Source organism: Lepus europaeus, chromosome 12 (assembly GCF_033115175.1).
Source record: "Lepus europaeus isolate LE1 chromosome 12, mLepTim1.pri, whole genome shotgun sequence".
Classification (NCBI taxonomy): Eukaryota; Metazoa; Chordata; class Mammalia; order Lagomorpha; family Leporidae; genus Lepus; species Lepus europaeus.
This window is the reverse complement of record NC_084838.1, coordinates 28,491,400-28,508,262: the sequence shown is the minus strand read 5'-3', so window position 1 is coordinate 28,508,262 and position 16,863 is coordinate 28,491,400. Positions and strand designations below refer to the sequence as shown.

Below are 16,863 nucleotides of genomic sequence, written 5' to 3'. Positions count from 1 at the left end.
TACGGTTCACAGGTGGGAATCTAAGTATCCTTAAAGCTGGCGAGGAACACGCCTCAGATATACTGGGAACACTATCTCACGCTGGTTATCTTATGGCACGAAAGAAGCAGCAGGCTAGAAAGAAACCAATCAACTGGAAGCAAGCAATGCCAAAAGAAATTCCTGCAATTACTCTTGTTTGTGACTTCACAGTAATCATCACCTGTTTAAACAATCTTCATTATTTATCTGCATCTCCTTGCACATAAGTTTTCCAATTTACAGCAACTCTTGGGTAATCCTTTTTTTAAAAATAAGATTTATTTATTTATTTGAAAGGCAGAGTTACAGAGAGGCAGAGAGAGAGAGAAAGTCTTCCATTCAATGGTTCACTCCCCAGATGGCTGCAACAGCTGGGGCTGCGCCGATCCGAAGCCAGGGGTCATGAGCTTCTTCCAGGTCTCCCACACTGGGGCAGTGGCCCAAGGGCTTGGACCATCTTCTGCTGCTTTCCCAGGCCATAGCAGAGAGCTGGATCAGAAGTGGAGCAGCCGGGACTCGAACTGGCACCCATGTGGGATGCCGGCACTGCAGGTGGCGGTCTTACCAGCTACAACACAGTGCCAGCCCCTTGGGTAATCCTTTTGCTGAGCAATAAGTAGCATCTTTCCAATTCCTGTAATTAATAAAACCACAACAATTCAACATATTTTGGATCTTGTCTACTGTATCACTCATATAATCTCCTAAAGAATTGTATTATTTCAAAGCCTTGTCATAATTGTTCTTAAAGATGTTCTTATCTAAGTCTGAAAACAAATCCTATGGTGGCAGCAACCAATTCCATAAAAAAAAATGAGAGGCAGAAACATGGCAAAGAGTTTTAGCAAATAACAATGCCCAAAAGAATAATGACAGTACCAGTGCCAATGAACATGAAGAGGACATTGGTGGTTGCCTCATTGAAAAGAGAAAAGTATTCTCTGGGTTCACCTTGCCCCAAATGCCAACAGCAAGAAGGATTACACCACTGATCCAGAAGCTGCAAGCATAGATCAGAGGGTTAGATGAAGTCATCAGAGTAGATACCCCATGATTCACTACTGGTGCCTTGATGTGGCAGGAGAAGACCAGAGGAGACACGGGCACACACAAGTGTGCTCCCTGTCTCTTGCATGAGGCACCTTACATTGTGTTGGGAGTCTGATAGCAAGAAGACCATCACCAGAGGTGGCCTCTTGACCTTGGACTTTACGAACCAGGAGCTAAAATAAACCTCCTTTCAGTAAAACTTACCAATCTGTGATATTGTGTTATTGGCAAGAATACAAATACAATGGCATATACCAATATTTCATTCCTTTGTATGGCTTAATAATACTGCACTATATGATATGTCACATTTTGTTTATCCAAGCATCAGTTGGTAGATATTTAGGTTGTTTGCATCAGCCTTTTAGTGACTATGAATAATACCACTATGAACATTCATGTGCAAGCTTGTGTATAGGGACATATATTTTCAGTTCTCCTGGGTAGATACTTCAGAGTAGAATTGCTAGGTAATGTAGTAACTCCATTTAACTATTTGAGAACCTGACATATAATCATTTATTTTCCCGATAGCAATGTATGTGGGTCCTAATTTCTCCACATTCTCAACGACCTGTGTAATTTTCCACCTTTTTTATTACAACCATCCTAGTGGTTGTGAAGTGATATTTCTTCGTGGTTTTGTTTTGCTTTTTCTGAATAAGTAATGATGTGAAGCACAGTTTCATAAATTTATTGTGTATATATGTTCTTTGAAGAAATGTCCTTTCAAGTCCTTTTCCAATTTTTAATTTAATTTTTTTTTTTTTTATTTTTGACAGGCAGAGTGGACAGTGAGAGAGAGAGACAGAGAGAAAGGTCTTCCTTTTTGCCGTTGGTTCACCTTCCAATGGCTGCCGCGGTAGGCGCGCTGCGGCCGGCGCACCGCGCTGATCCGATGGCAGGAGCCAGGTGCTTCTCCTGGTCTCCCATGGAGTGCAGGGCCCAAGCACTTGGGCCATCCTCCACTGCACTCCCTGGCCACAGCAGAGAGCTGGCCTGGAAGAAGGGCAACCGGGACAGGATCGGTGCCCCGACCGGGACTAGAACCCGGTGTGCCAGCGCCGCAAGGCGGAGGATTAGCCTAGTGAGCCGCGGCGCCGGCCCTTTTCCAATTTTTTATTTGAAAAGCAAATTGACAGAAAGTAAAAGAGATCTCTTTCATTCTCCGGTTCTCTCATCAAATGCCCCCAACAGCTGGGGCTGGGCTAGGCCCAAGCCGGGAGCTCAGAACTTTATTTGAATTTCCTATGTAGCTGACAGGGACTCCAGTTCTTGAGATGTTACCTGCTGCCTCCCAGGGTGCACATTAGTAGGATGCTGAATGAGAAATGGAACTGGGTGGGGCCAGCGTTGTGGCTTATGCCGGCGTCCCATATGGGCTCCAGTTCGAGTCCCGGCTGCTCCACTTCCGATCCAGCTCTCTGCCATGGCCTGGGAAAGTAGTAGAAGATGGCCCAAGTCCTTGAGCCCCTGCACCCATGTGGGAGATGCAGAAGAAGCTCCTGGCTCCTGGTTTTGGATCAGTGTAGCTCCAGCCTTTGCAGCCAATTGGGGAGTGAACCAGCAGACCTCTCTCTCTCTGCCTCTCCTTCTCTGTGTAACTCTGACTTTCCAGTACATAAATAAATCTTTTTTTTTAAGAAAGAAAGAAAGGAAGAAAGGAAGGAAGGAAGGAAGGAAGGAAGGAAGGAAGGAAGGAAGGAAGGAAGGAAGAGAAAGAAAGAAAGAGAAAGAAAGAAAGAAACAGAGCTGGGACTGATGTTATGGCATAACTGGTTAAGCTGCCACCCACAGTGCCAATAAAGAGTCATAAAGATTTAACTCTTAGCTTTCTTCTGAGAGTTTTATTGGTGTAGCTCAAATTAGGCCTTAGCTCTGTTTGAGTTAACTTTGTATATGGTGTTCATGGAGTGAGGTACATCTACAACTTTGTTCTTTTGCATGTTTATGCACAATTATCCTATCACCCTTTGTTGAAAGATCATTTCTTCCTTCATGGAATTGTCTTGGCTTCATTTTCAAGGTCAAAACCAATTGACTATAGATGTATGTATTCCTTTCTATACTCACAATTCTATTCCACTGGTTTATATGTCTTAGCTGAACTTCTGATAAACACTGTAGAGAAATGAGTATATTTTATTCCCTAACAAGTACCTGGGGCATAGTTGTTCTGCCCTGTTCTTCAGAGACTTGAGGATCATAAGGAGAGCATGCAGAAAAATGTTACTCTGATTAGCTCCAAGAGTCTCTTCAGAAGCAAATGAGCAAATATTGCCCAAATTCCAGTCCACCTACCTGGGCTAAAAGAATTTGAAGCCCACTCTTTTTTTTTTTTTTTTCATTTTCAATTCTCTTTATATACAGAAGATCAATTTAGTATAAAGATTTCAACAGTTTGCACCCACATAGAAACACAAAGTGAAACATACTGTTGGAGTACTAGTTATAGCATTAAATCACAATGTACAGCACATTAAGGACAGAGATCCCACATGAGGAGCAACTGCACAGTGGCTCCTGTTGTTGACCCAACAAATTGACACTCTAGTTTATGGCGCCAGTAACCATCCTAGGCTGTCGTCATGAGTTGCCAAGGCTATGGAAGCCTTCCAAGTTTACCGACTCTGATCATATTTAGACAAGGTCATAAAAGACAGAGTGAGGATAGTAACCAATGATCCTAAGAGTGGCATTTACCAGGTTTGAACAATTATACAGCATTAAGTGGGGAAGAGGACCATCAGTACACACAGGTTGGGAGTAGAGCCATTGGTGGTAGAGTAGAGGTTATGATTACAAAGGAATGAGGCCCAAGTATGCTAGACAGGGCCTAGAACAAAGGACAGAGTCATTATTAGAGGAGCTAAGAAAGGTGCTGTCTAAGCTACAAGTAATTTTTCTGATTGAGAGGCAAATAGAACCTGATAGAAGGGGCTTGATAATAATCTGGTGGGCTTTAGGCCTTGTAAATTCAGAGGCCCAGACCTATCTATCTCTTCACATGGGGTATATCCTAAGGGAGGTGTGAACCTCCTGGGGGAAGGCACTCTGTTGACTTTCATTACTTGGCTGGGCTGGGAGGAGAGCTGGCCAGGTAAAGGCAGGTGGCATCTCTAACAAGAAATTTACAGTTCTGCCTGCAATGTTGCTGACCCTACTTGACCATCCCCTCAGCTGCAGTGGTCACTTTGGAAGTTGGGCTGAGTGAAGGGCTTTTCAGCTTAGAGCCAATAAGATCTGTGGCTCTGACCTGGGCATCCTTCGACTCCAGGGCAGGTCTATTTCCAGTGATCCAACTCTTGGCAGAGCTGCCAGGGCTCTTCACAAGCTGACTTCTGCTGAAGCCCAGGCTTACCACATTGAAAGCCACTGCAGTGGACTGGCCTGTTGGGTCTCCTTGAGGGCAGATCACTGTACAGATCAGCCATTAATAGGCCTGCCACCCATTGTGAAGCCCACTCTTTTAAGGGATGTATAACGCCATATGCTCACCTCAGCGCCTTAAAATTCAGCTGAGAAATATTTTTGAGCCCTTACTGTGTGAGGTGCACAATAAAGATGGTGTGTTTTGAGGATTTTTATTTCTAGAATACTTTGTTTAAAAAATGTTTATTTTATTTATTTGAAATGCAATGTGACAGAGAGAAAGGGAGAGAGAATGAAGAGAGAGAGAGAGAGAGAGAGAGAGAGAGATTCCATCTGCTGATTCTCTCCTGAAATGGCCACAACGGCCAGGATTGGAAGTGGAGCACCTGGGACTTTGTAACCTGTGCTCATACGGGATGCTGATGATACAGAAAGCAGCCTAACCCACTGTGCAACAATGCCGGTCTCCAGAATATTTCTATTAAAAACTATTTGCAGCAAAGTTACCAAAGACAATAAGTTGACTATATGAAATTACTGTTCCTTCAGGGGTCAAAAATAGCTGATCTGCTTTTGAGCAGTTGATTTATAGCTTTACTCTTGGTCAATATTTAGCTAGTAGACCAACTATCTCCCCTGGCCACTCCTTGTTAAGGATAATAAAACTTCAGCATTTGTGCACAATAGAATACTTCATCTTTCTGTTCTGGTTTGTTGAAAATGGGGGTGGGGTGTGGGGGTAGGGAGACATTTGCAGGATTATTTAAAATTTATCCAAAGTTACATTATTAACAAGCAAGTAAAGAAGGGGTGCAGACACAATGACTCCCTGGCCTGGAATCATCGGTCTTTGTTTCTTTAAGGACCAAAGCTCCGTTGCACTATAATCTGCCATGAAACCAATGACTGGCCTTTCCTCCTGCTTACTGGTATGGAGATCCTAGAATAGCATGGTCTAGTTTGTGTCTGGTAGTGTTCAGTCTTGATGACAGTTGGACACGAGGCATAACAACCCTGAACCCTGAAACAGTCTTCTGCTCAGACAAGCTCTACTACAGTGTGTCACAGCAATGCCCGAAAGATAGCTCAGACTGCCAAATAGAAAGTTTCCTTTTCATGTTGCTCAAAGTTGGGTCTTCCATTTGTCATTATAAAAATTAAGAACTTGGCCGGTGCCGTGGCTTAACAGGCTAATCCTCTGCCTTGCAGCGCCGGCACACCAGGTTCTAGTCCCGGTTGGGGCGCCGGATTCTATCCCGGTTGCCCCTCTTCCAGGTCAGCTCTCTGCTATGGCCCAGGAAGGCAGTGGAGGATGGCCCAAGTCCTTGGGCCCTGCACCTGCGTGGGAGACCAGGAGAAGCACCTGGCTCCTGGCTTCGGATCAGTGCGGTGCGTGGCCACGGCGGCCATTGGAGGGTGAACCAACGGCAAAAAGGAAGACCTTTCTCTCTGTCTCTCTCTCTCTCACTATCCACTCTGCCTGTCCAAAAAAAAAAAAAAAAAAAAAAAAAATTAAGAACTTAAATTCAACAAAAGACACTATTAAATGAAAGTACAGGTAAGTCACAGACAAGAAAAAGATATTTGTAGAACATGTATTTGATAAAGGACTCCTAATCAAAAAAGAATTTTTTTTGACAGATAGAGTGTACAGTGAGAGAGAGAGACAGAGAGAAAGGTCTTCTTTCCGTTGGTTCACCCCCCAAATATGGCCACTACAGCCAGTGCTGCGCCGATCCGAAGCCAGGAGCCAGGTGCTTTCTCCTGGTCTCCCATGCTGGTGCAGGCGCCCAAGCACTTGGGCCATCCTCCACTGCCCTCTCGGGCCACAGCAGAGAGCTGGACTGGAAGAGGAGCAACTGGGACAGAACTGGCGCCCCAACCAGGACTAGAACCTGGAGTGCTGGCACTGCAGGTAGAGGATTAGCCTAGTGAGCCATGGCACCGGCCCCTAATCAAAATTTATAAAGAACTTCTTCAAATCAATAAAAGACAGGTGATCCAAATAGGTAAAAGGCTTGAGCAGACAGGCACTTCACAAAGGAGGAGAGTCAAATGCTCAAAAAATACATAAAATCATCCTTAATATCTTCAGTTATCAAGGACATGCAAATTAAAACCACAATGAGATATTACAACCCACCCACCATAATGGCTAAAATGGAAAGTGTTGTTCTGTTTGTTGAGCCATATACTACCTATTCTCATATACTACTCATGTGGAAATAACTCTGTACTAATCACATGAAACCTATTTATATCAATTGAAGCTAAAAATAATACTCAAATATGTCCTAAGACTCAGCAAATCCACTCTTGAGTAGGTATCCAACAGAGAGGCATAGCACATAATATACCAAAGACATATTCAAGAGTGTCCCTTGAAAGATTATATGCACAGCCCAAACTGAAAACAACTCAAGTGTCCACAGGCAGTAAGATGGATAAATAAAACATGGTGTGCTCATATAACGGTGCAATACATAGAGATGAAAGAAATTAATGACAGCTCACTTGAAACAGCATGATGAAAATCTCGCAGGCATAATGTTAGAAAAAAAGTAGACACAGAGAAGTCACAATGTATGTGTCAATTTAAATCAAGTTCTAGGGGGCTGGCGCCATGGCTCATTTGGTTAATCCTCCGCCTGCAGCACCGGCATCCCATGTGGGTGCCGGGTTCTAGTCCTGGTTGCTCCTCTTCTAGCCCAGCTCTCTGCCATGGCCTTGGAGGGCAGTGGAGGATGGTCCAAGTGTTTGGGTCCTTGCACCTGCATGGGAGACCAGGAGGAAGCACCTGGCTCCTGGCTTTGGATTGGTGCAGCACCGGCCATAGTGGCCATTTGGGGAGTGAACCAATGGAAGGAAAACCTGTCTCTCTGTCTCTCTCCCTCTCACTGTCTATAACTCTACCTGTCAAAATAAATAAATTTTAAAAATCAAGTTCTATCTAAAACAGGCAGAAGTTATCTATGATGAAAGAAGTCACGATGATGGCTGCTTTAAGCAGTATTTGATGGGAGGGGACAGGAGGGAGCTTTTTTGGGTGCAGGAAATAGTCTGTGCATTGATCTGGGTAGTGACACTTGAATACATACGTAAGTAAAAATACAATGGCTACAGATGCTGCAGAGGTATAACTACATTTTTAAAAGGACATTAAAAGAGTCATCTAGGGCCAGTGCAGTGGTGTAGTGGGCTAAGCTTCTGCCTGTGGTGCCACAAATCCATATGGGTGCTGGTTCATGTCCTGACTGCTCCTCTTCCAGTCCAGCTCTCTGCTATGACCTGGGAAAGCAGCTGAAGATGCCCCAAGTGCTGGGACCCTGCACCCGTATGGGAGACCCAGAAGAATCTTTTGGCTTGGGCTCAACTCTGAATGTTGTGGCCATTTGAGGAGTAAACCAGTGATGGAAGACCTTTCTCTCTGTCTTTCCTTCTCTCTCTCTCTCTGTAACTCTACCTCTCAAATAAATAAATAAATAATCTTTTAAAAAAAGATATTAATCTAGACACCATCCCCTCTTCTGTGCCGTCAGCATTCTCACAGCCAGCAGTGTAGAGGAGGATTCTCAGAAGAGAACAGACAGGACTGAGGGACCTCAGAGACAAGTGTCATATTCAATCAGCGAGATTAAGTCAGAGTCCGCACACTGACAGCAGAGGGCCCGAGGCCCGTTTGCCCTGTCAGCTCCAGGCTGTCACCTACTAAGCAAGAAAACTACAAAATCTGCCCCTGGATATTCTCACCAACCTCAAGGAGAATGCCTAACGATGCAAAGCGCAGGAGGTGAGAGGTTTTTCAACTCAAACAGGTCACCCTGCTGAGGTGGAGCACTTGCCTACACCTCAAACACCTTACAGTTAGTTGTAGTGCTCCATTATATATTTGTTTTTGAAAGGAAAGAGAGAGAGAGGGAGAGGGAGAGGGAGAAGGAGAGGGAGAGGGAGAGGCAAAGAGCTTTCATCTGCTAGTTTGCTTCTCAACTGTCTACAATGCCAGGAATAGGCCAAGTCAAAGCTAGAAGCCCAGAACTCAATCTAAGTCTCCTAAGTGAGTGGCAGGCACCTAAGAACTTGAACACAGCAACTTGGGGGAAATAGACTGTAAAGTAGAAGAAAATATTTTTTTTTAAAGTACATAGATAATAGGAAGGACCGTATCCATGAGAATTCTTTGCTATTAAAAGAGGAAAATTCGGGGCCAGTGCTATGGCATAGTGGGTAAAGCCACTGCCTGCAGTCCCGGCTGCTCCACTTCTGATACAGCTCTCTGCTATGGCCTGGGAAAGAAATAGAAGATGGCCTAAGTCCTTGGACCCTTGCACTCGCATGGGAGACCTGGAAGACGCTCAGGGCTCCTGGCTCCGGATAGATGGCAGCTCCGGCTGCTGGAGCCAATTGGAGAGTGAACCAGTAGATGGAAGACCTTTCTCTCTCTCTCTCTCTCTCTCTCTCTCTCTGTGCCTCTCCTTCTCTCTCTGGGTAACTGACTTTCAAATAAGTAAATCAATCTTTAAAAAAAAAAAGAGGAAAATTCAGGGGCAGGCAGTTGGCCTAGTGGGTAAGATGCTAGTTAAGATGACCCTGACCCACACTGCAGTGCCTGAATTTGATTCCTGGCTCCAGCTCCAGCTCCAGCTCCAGACTCCAGCTCCCTGATAATGTGCATGCTGTGGTGCAGCAGGTAATGGCTCAAGTAGTTGGGTCAACCCAGGTGAGAGACCTGGATTGAGTTTCCCCATGGGATGCCTGCATTGCATTTGGCAGCTTAACCCACTACTTCACAGTACTGGCCTCAGCCTGGTGCAGCTCCAACCATTTGAAGCCTTTAGGGAGTGAAGCAGCAGATGGCATATGGGAATTCTCCTTGCCACCATAAATAAATAAATAATTTTCTGAGACAGATGGGGCCAGCACTTTGGCCTGCCAGGTAAAGCCACAGCCTTCAACACCAGCATCCTCTATGGACAATGATTTTTATTCTAGATACTCCACTTCTGATCCAGCTTCCTGCTATGGCCTGGGAAAGCAGTAGAAGATGGCCCAAGTACTTGGGCACCTGCTTCCCATATGAGAGACTTGGAAGAAGCTCGTGGCTCCTGTCTCCTGGCACGCTCTCTCTTTCTCTCTTTATCTATCTCGCCTTCTTTCTGTGTTACTCATTCAAATAAATAAATAAATCTTCAAAAAGAGAGATTCAGAGAACAAAAAGAGCCCTTAAAAATTAAAAATAGAGGGGGTGATCATTATCGCATAGTAAGTTAAGTCGCCGTTTCTGATGCCCGCATCCCATTATCAAAGTGCCAGTTAGAGTCCTGGCTGGTCTGCTTCCAGTCCAGCTTCCTGCTAAGGCCCCTGGGAAGGCAGCAGAGGACATCCAGATGGAATTCCTGGCTCCTGGTTTCAGTCCGACCCAACCCTGGCTGCTATGGCCATTTTGGGAGTGAACCAGCAGATGGACAATCTCTCTCTGTCTTCCCCTCTCTCTTTCAAATAAATTAATCTTTTAAAAATTAAAAATAGAGGGGCCAGCGCTGTAGTGTAGTGGGTAAAGCCCCCATCTATAGTGCCAACATCCCATGTGGGTGCCGGTTTGAATCCCAGCTGCTCCACTTCTGATCCAGCTCTCTGCTATGGCCTGGGAAACCAGAGAGGAAGATGGCCCTGGGCCCTTGCACCCACATGGGAGACCTGGAAAGAGAATCCTGGCTCCATCTGGGGAATGAACCAGCGAATGGAAGACCTCTCTCTCTCTCTCTCTCTCTCTCTCCCCCTTTCTTTGCCTCTGCCTATCTGTAACTCTGTCTTTCAAATAAAAAATAAATCTTTAAAAAAATTAAAAATAGAAAAACACAAAAAGTTCATTAGAAAGGTTGAGAAGTGATAAATTTGAAGAAATTAGGACAAAAACAAGAAGATGGAAAAGATAAAACTAGGGATCTGTTCTGGGGAACTAAACTCAAAACAATAGGCATTTCCAGAGTGGGGAAGGGAGGGAGAGTGGGAGGAAGTAGCCGGAAAAGGGGAGGAGGAGTGAGGAGAGGACAGAAGAGGAAATTTGAGAAAAGAAAAATTTTCATAACTGAAAGATACAAACTTTCAGATAGAAATTTGCCATCAGTTTACTAGAGGAATACATTAAAAATAGCCCCATACCAAAGCCTGTTTGCAAGTAACTTCAAAATACCAGGACAGAGGCTATCTATCCAAACTATGAAATAAATGTGAGGTAGAATGGAGACATTTCAGATATGCAAGGAATTCGTATGGAATCATGCCAGTCATACCAAGATCATAATCAAAGGAAACTGATCACTGTTAGTATTTTTTAAAAAAGATTTATTTTATTTATTTGGAAAGCTGAGTGATAGAGAGAGACAGAGCCAGAGAGGATGAGAGAAATGTTCCATCTGCTAATTCACTCTCAAGTGGCCACAACAGCAAGGGCTGGGCCAGACAGAAGCCAGGAGCCAGGAGCGTCATCCATGTCTACCGCATATGACTGCAGAGGCCCAAGGACTTGGGCCATCTTCCACTGCTTTCCCTGGCATATTAGCAGGAATCTGGATAAGAAGTGGAGCAGCTGGTAATTAAACCAGCACCCATAAGGGATGCCTTATTGTAGAATTGTAGATGGCAGCTTAACCCACTGCCCCACCAGTACTAGCCCCAATATTTAAAAAAATAATAATCACAATAAACTTTTTATATAAATGAGGTAGAATGAGAAAAAAATTACCTAGTCAAAAGAACTCAGATATAATAATAATAATAATAGAGCAAGAATTTGAAGCCATTTAAAATTCATTCAACAAATATGTACTGTGTGTCTACGATTTGCCAGCACTATTTGGAAGCTGAGTTCAGTGGTGAACAAACTATCTTTGCCTTCACAAAGCATATAAGTATATGTGTGCATAGCTCAAAAAGTTTACGGAAAATGGAAAATGCCATTGTGGCACAGCAGGTTATTAAACCACCTCTTAGGACACCAGCATCCCATATGTGAGTGCCAGTTCAAGTCCCAGCTGCTCTGCTTTCAATCCAGCTCCTGGATAATGCTCTAGGGAAGGCAGTGGAAGACGATCCAGTATTTGTGCCTCTGCCACCCAAGTAGGAGTCCAGGATGGAGCTACTGGCTCCTGACTTCACCCTGGCCCAGACCTGGATGTTGTAGCATTATTGTGAATGGAACCCACTCTGTCCCTTTCTCTGGCTCTCCCCCTCTATCACTCTGCCTTTTAAATATATAAATCTTTTAAAAATGGAATTAAAAAGTTTATTTGGGTACAAAAATTAAAATTTATGCACACCAGCAGTCTTCAAAAGTTTGTAGAAAATGCACAAATTGAAAAATTATGTATGGGGGTTGGCACTGTAGAGTAGTGGGTAAAGCTGCTGCTTGCAGTGCCAGCATCCCATATGGACGCCGGTTTGAGATCCGGCTGCTCCACTTCTGATTCAGCTCTCTGCTGTGGCCTGGGAAAGCAATAGAAGATAGCCCAAGTCCTTGGGGCCCTGCACCCACGTGGGAGACCCAGAAGAAGCTCCTGCTTCAGATCAGCTCAGCTCCGGCCACTGTGGCCAATTAGGGAGTGAACCATCGAATGGAAGATCTCTCTCTCTCTCTTTCTCTCTGCCTCTCCTTCTCTCTGTCTGTAACTCTGACTTTAAAGTAAAATCAATAAATCTTTTTAAAAAAACTATACATGGACTTGAAATTTTCTTGCAGGAAAATATACTTACCTTTTCATTTTGGTTTTCCATGAACTTTTGAATTTCATACCTCATACCTAGTTCTTTTGAATCTTTTGAGAATAATGTGCCTACATCATGACATACTGGTCCTAAATACTTCAATGTATGGTCCCTAAGAACAGGAATTTCCTTCTGTAGAACTACAATGAGTTATTCTCTTCAGTTCATTTTGTCAGTCATTTGAACTGAACTGCACTATGGGAGCATCCATTATCCTGGTCTGACTTGTCCCATGGGAGGGAAAAATCCAAAGTTCCATTTGAATTTCAGATTTTAGTCTTGAAGAGAGTCATACAAATCAGATCTTTCAGATTAACATTGAATTTGACTCATTATGAGTTTTTTTAACTCTGTTCAGCTATGTCAAAGGAAAAACACTTACACCAATAATGACAAACATTAATCTAGCATTCCTAACTATTCTAAGCATTTTGTATTTGTGAACATTAAATCTTTGCAACTTTAAAGGAACATACTGTGATTATCTTCATCTGAAACCTGGAGAAATGTAGGTATGACGTTATTTAAGGAACACACAACTGATAAGGGGGTAGGAACAGAATTTGAATCCAGGTTCTCACAGATGTCTTGTGTGTCTCTGCGTGTGTGTGTGTGTGTGTGTGTCTTCTTACATTTCACGATGCGTTCTAAACAGATGAGCCCATGCTGTTCCTTGTTATTGATTGCTTCTCACTGTGTCATGTTTCCCCAGGAAAGAGGCATTCATTTTCTTGGTGTGTTTATTTTTCAGCTGAAGAAAAGGTGACTGGTCCCCTGAGCCCGGAAGAATGAGCCCAGAGGAGGTTGTTGACACGAGGTTCTCCCACTCACCAGCTGTTGAGAGTTTGCAGATGAAGACCAGGATCTTATTACTTCAATGGAAGCATGCGACAAGGTTCCCAAACCACCAGCAGCCCAGTGGATTTGGTGCAATGGGACTAGTAAATGATTAATCAGAAGCATCTGATACAAATCTGTCTTACAGCATTGTCTTCACGTGTAGTGTTGCTTTCTCTTCTAACCTTGTATATGTTTAAGTGACTCCCTCTGCTTCTAGTCTAGAGCTGGTACTGGCCTGAAGGCTGGATCCACAAGGGAATTCTCTTCATTCAGGCTGGGTCTGTCCTCCTTGACTTTGCTATTTATAGAGCTGATGTGGGTTAATAACTACTATTTATTGAGGGCGTGTTCCATGCCAAGCTTTAGGCCAAGTGCTTTACATACTCATACATTTAATCCTCACAACAGCCATGAATTATTATGTCTATTTTGCTTACAAGGAAACAGAAGCTCATCAGGGTTGTGTGCTGTGTGTAGGATCGCACAGTTGCCAGGGTCAGGACTCAAATCTAGGACTAACTGCAAGGCTGTTCAACTCTAACACTCCACTTTGCTTGTTATTGCTTGGAGATCATGACTCCATTTCATTCCTACAATGAATAGGGGTGGGGATTTGTGAATGTATATGGGAAGTTTGTCAGAGTGAGAATCAAGGAGTTTTTAGAGCCACTGAAGAATCACAGAATTATTTTCTAAAAAAAAACCCAAAAAACTTAAAGTTCTTTCAAATCGGGCATTGAAAAACAATGGTCTGTGAGCCAAATTCTGTCCCTAGTCTATTTTTGTGAATAAAGTTTTATGGGAACATAGCCACACTCAGTCTTTTGTGTGTTGTCTGTGGCTGCTTTCTGCAGAGGCAGAGCCGCGTTATGGTGACAGAGACCATGGGGCACCCAAAACCTCAAATACTGACTATCCAGTCCTTTCAGAAGACATTTGTTGACCCTTGTTTGATGTGACTTTGGAAGAAAGTCAACCGTTTTCATTAAGGCCAATTTATTGTCTTTCCTATTTGACTGAAACACTGCTTACAGATTTATAATGCTTTCGCAATGACTATGTTCTAATAGTATTGGTGCTGGAGGAGGAGGGGAGGGGTTGGGGCTGGTGTGTCTGCAGGGCTCTGATCAGGGAAAGGAGTAGGAGAGCTCAGGGCCTCTGGGTCCCCAGTCAGTTCCCTACCCTGCACCCCTCCCACACATGTCCTTCCTATTCCTCCTGCCAAACCAAGCATCTGAAAATAGCTGCTCATAAACATGTACATGGCTTCCCACTTACAACATGCTCAAATCCCAACACCTCAGCCTGGAATTCAGAGACCAGAACAATTTGACCCCTACTAATCTCTCTCCTTCCATCTTTTTCCTTTTTCTAGTCATGAGGAAATCATGCCAAACTTGAGTTCATATTTCAAAGCCAATTTGATGCACTCTTCTGTAGGAAGAAAAGCAAACAAATAATATTTGTAGGTGTTTGTCTTAGTCTGCTGGGGCAATTATAACAGAATGCCATAGACTAGGAAGGTTCTGAACAATGGAAACCTGTTTCTCACAGTTCTAGAGGCCGGGAAGTCCAAGGTCAAGGTCCCAGCAGATTAGTATCTGGCCAAGGCTTCCTTGCTCATAGACAGTGCTTCTGGCTGCATCCTCATACGGTGGAAGGGAAGAGGCCTCCTTGAATCACCACATTGTTGAAGGCACTGCCCCATGAACGAATCACTTCCCAAAGGCCCCACCTCCTAGTGCCATGGGGACACAAACATGCAGACCACACCAGTGTTTGCATTTGATAACAGGGAGGCAAACTGAGCTTGCATAGATGATACCTTTATGGTAAAAAGTATTCAAAAAGGAAAATTTATAAACATATTACTTTTCCATGGTAGACGCTATCCAATTATATTTAGAAAAGTCCATCTGGTTATTTTAAGTTGTAATATCATAGACTTTCTACCATATTGATATGCGTTTTTCTTTTTCTTCTTTCAAAAATTTATTCAAAAGAGTTATGGACAGAGGAGGAAAGACAAGAAAGAGAGAGAAGAGGAAAGGCAGAGAAAGAATCTTCCATCTGCTGGTTCATTCCCTAGATGGCCCCAATGGCCAGGGCTGGGACATGCCAAAGCCAGGAGCCAGGAGATTTTTCCAGATCTCCCACATGGGTGCAGGGGCCCAAGTACTTGGGCCATCTTCCACTGCTTTCCCAGGCACATTAGCAGAGTGCTGGATTGGAAGTGAAGCAGCCAGGTCTCAAACTAGAGCCCATATGGGATACTGGTGTCACAGATGGAGGCTTAACCTTCTAAGTCACAGTGCTGGCTGGCCCCACTATACATTTTTCATAAAGATAATTTTTCATGGCTGTAGTGTATTCTTTTTTATAGAAAGCTTTTAATTAATAAATATAAATTTCATAAGTACAACTTTGGATTATAGCAGTTCTTTGTCCTATACCTGCCCTCCCACCCCCACCTTCTACTCCCTCTCCTATCCCTTCTTCATTAAGATTCATTTTTTAATTATCTTTATATACAGAAGATCAACTTTATACTAAGTAAAGATTTCAACAATTTGCACCCACACAGACACACAAAGTATAAAGTAATTTTGAAGATTAGTTTTACTGTTCATTCTCATAGTACAACACATTAAGGACAGAGGTCCTACATGGAGAGCAAGTGTACTGTGACTCCTATTGTTGATTTAACAATTGACACTCTTATTTATGATGTCAGTAATCATCCGAGGCTCTTGTCATGAGCTACCAAGGCAATGGAAGCCTCTTGAGTTCACAAACTCCGACCTTATTTAAACAAGGCCATAATCAAAGTGGAAGTTCTCTCCTCCCTTCAGAGAAAGGTAGCTCCTTCTTTGATGGTCCATTCTTTCCACTCACAGAGATCTTTCATTTAGGTCATTTTTTGCCACAGTGTCTTGGCTTTCCATGCTTTAAATAATCTCATGGTCTTTTCAGCCACATGTGAATGCCTTAAGGGCTGATTCTGAGGCCAGAGTGCTGTTTAGGGAATTTGTCATTCTATGAGTCTGCTGTGTGGTCGGCTGCAGTATATTCTATCTCCCATGTGTTTCAAAATTTTCCTGACATTTCCCAGTATTTGGGCACTGAGGACTGCCCTTTCCATTCGTTTCATCCCCCACCCCCACTCCTTGGAGCTGCTCTTCTCTTTATTTCCTACCTTTGCTCAGGCTGCTTCCTTGGCTTGGAAAGGATCCTGTCTTTCCATCCTGTCTGCTTGTCTTAAGTCCTTCCCTTTCAGCTTAAGCCTTTCACCTTTCCCCGTCAGACTTTTGTCACGGAAAAATACAGTCTGACCTTCAGCATGAGGGATGGATTTCAAGAGGCTTGTTTTCCCAGGAAGTGCTGACACGGAACCACTGTAACTTGACAACAATGGCATTGAAGAAGCAAAGGCTCACTGATGCTATTATTTCCTGGTATTATCTTTAGGATGGTTTACTTTAGAAAATAATAATAGATAGCTAACATATATTCATTTCCTATATGACAGACATTATTCTAAACACTTTATATATGTTAATTCATTTATCTTCATAACCCTATTAAGTGGGTACTGTTAATACTCTTATTTTATAAATGAGAGGTATAGAGAGGTTAAGAAATCCCAAGGCCATACAAATGGTAAGTGGTAGACTTGGGATCTGAATTCAAGACAGTCTGGCACCAGAGTCTGGGTGCTTAGCGAGAGAAGACATCAGTTGCTTCTATGGTCTCCCTTTCTCTCTAGTCTCATCCTGGCCCCCACCATTTTCAAGGTATATGCAGGGGGTGAGGGCCTGC

At 43.5% G+C, this 16,863-nt stretch overlaps 1 protein-coding gene and 1 pseudogene across 1 annotated transcript in view; one reads left to right on the top strand and one right to left on the bottom strand.

The window, feature by feature from the left end:
• SLC44A1 (solute carrier family 44 member 1) overlaps positions 1 to 13,968 on the top strand; it is a 223,322-nt gene extending 209,354 nt beyond the window's left edge. The window contains exon 16 of the mRNA XM_062207835.1: positions 12,956 to 13,968. Within this exon, the coding sequence (XP_062063819.1) occupies positions 12,956 to 12,970 (15 nt within the window). The 3' untranslated portion in view covers positions 12,971 to 13,968. The remainder of the gene's footprint in view (positions 1 to 12,955) is intronic.
• LOC133771837 (tetraspanin-6-like) lies at positions 31 to 12,237 on the bottom strand (annotated as a pseudogene).
• Positions 13,969 to 16,863: the final 2,895 nt, after the last annotated feature.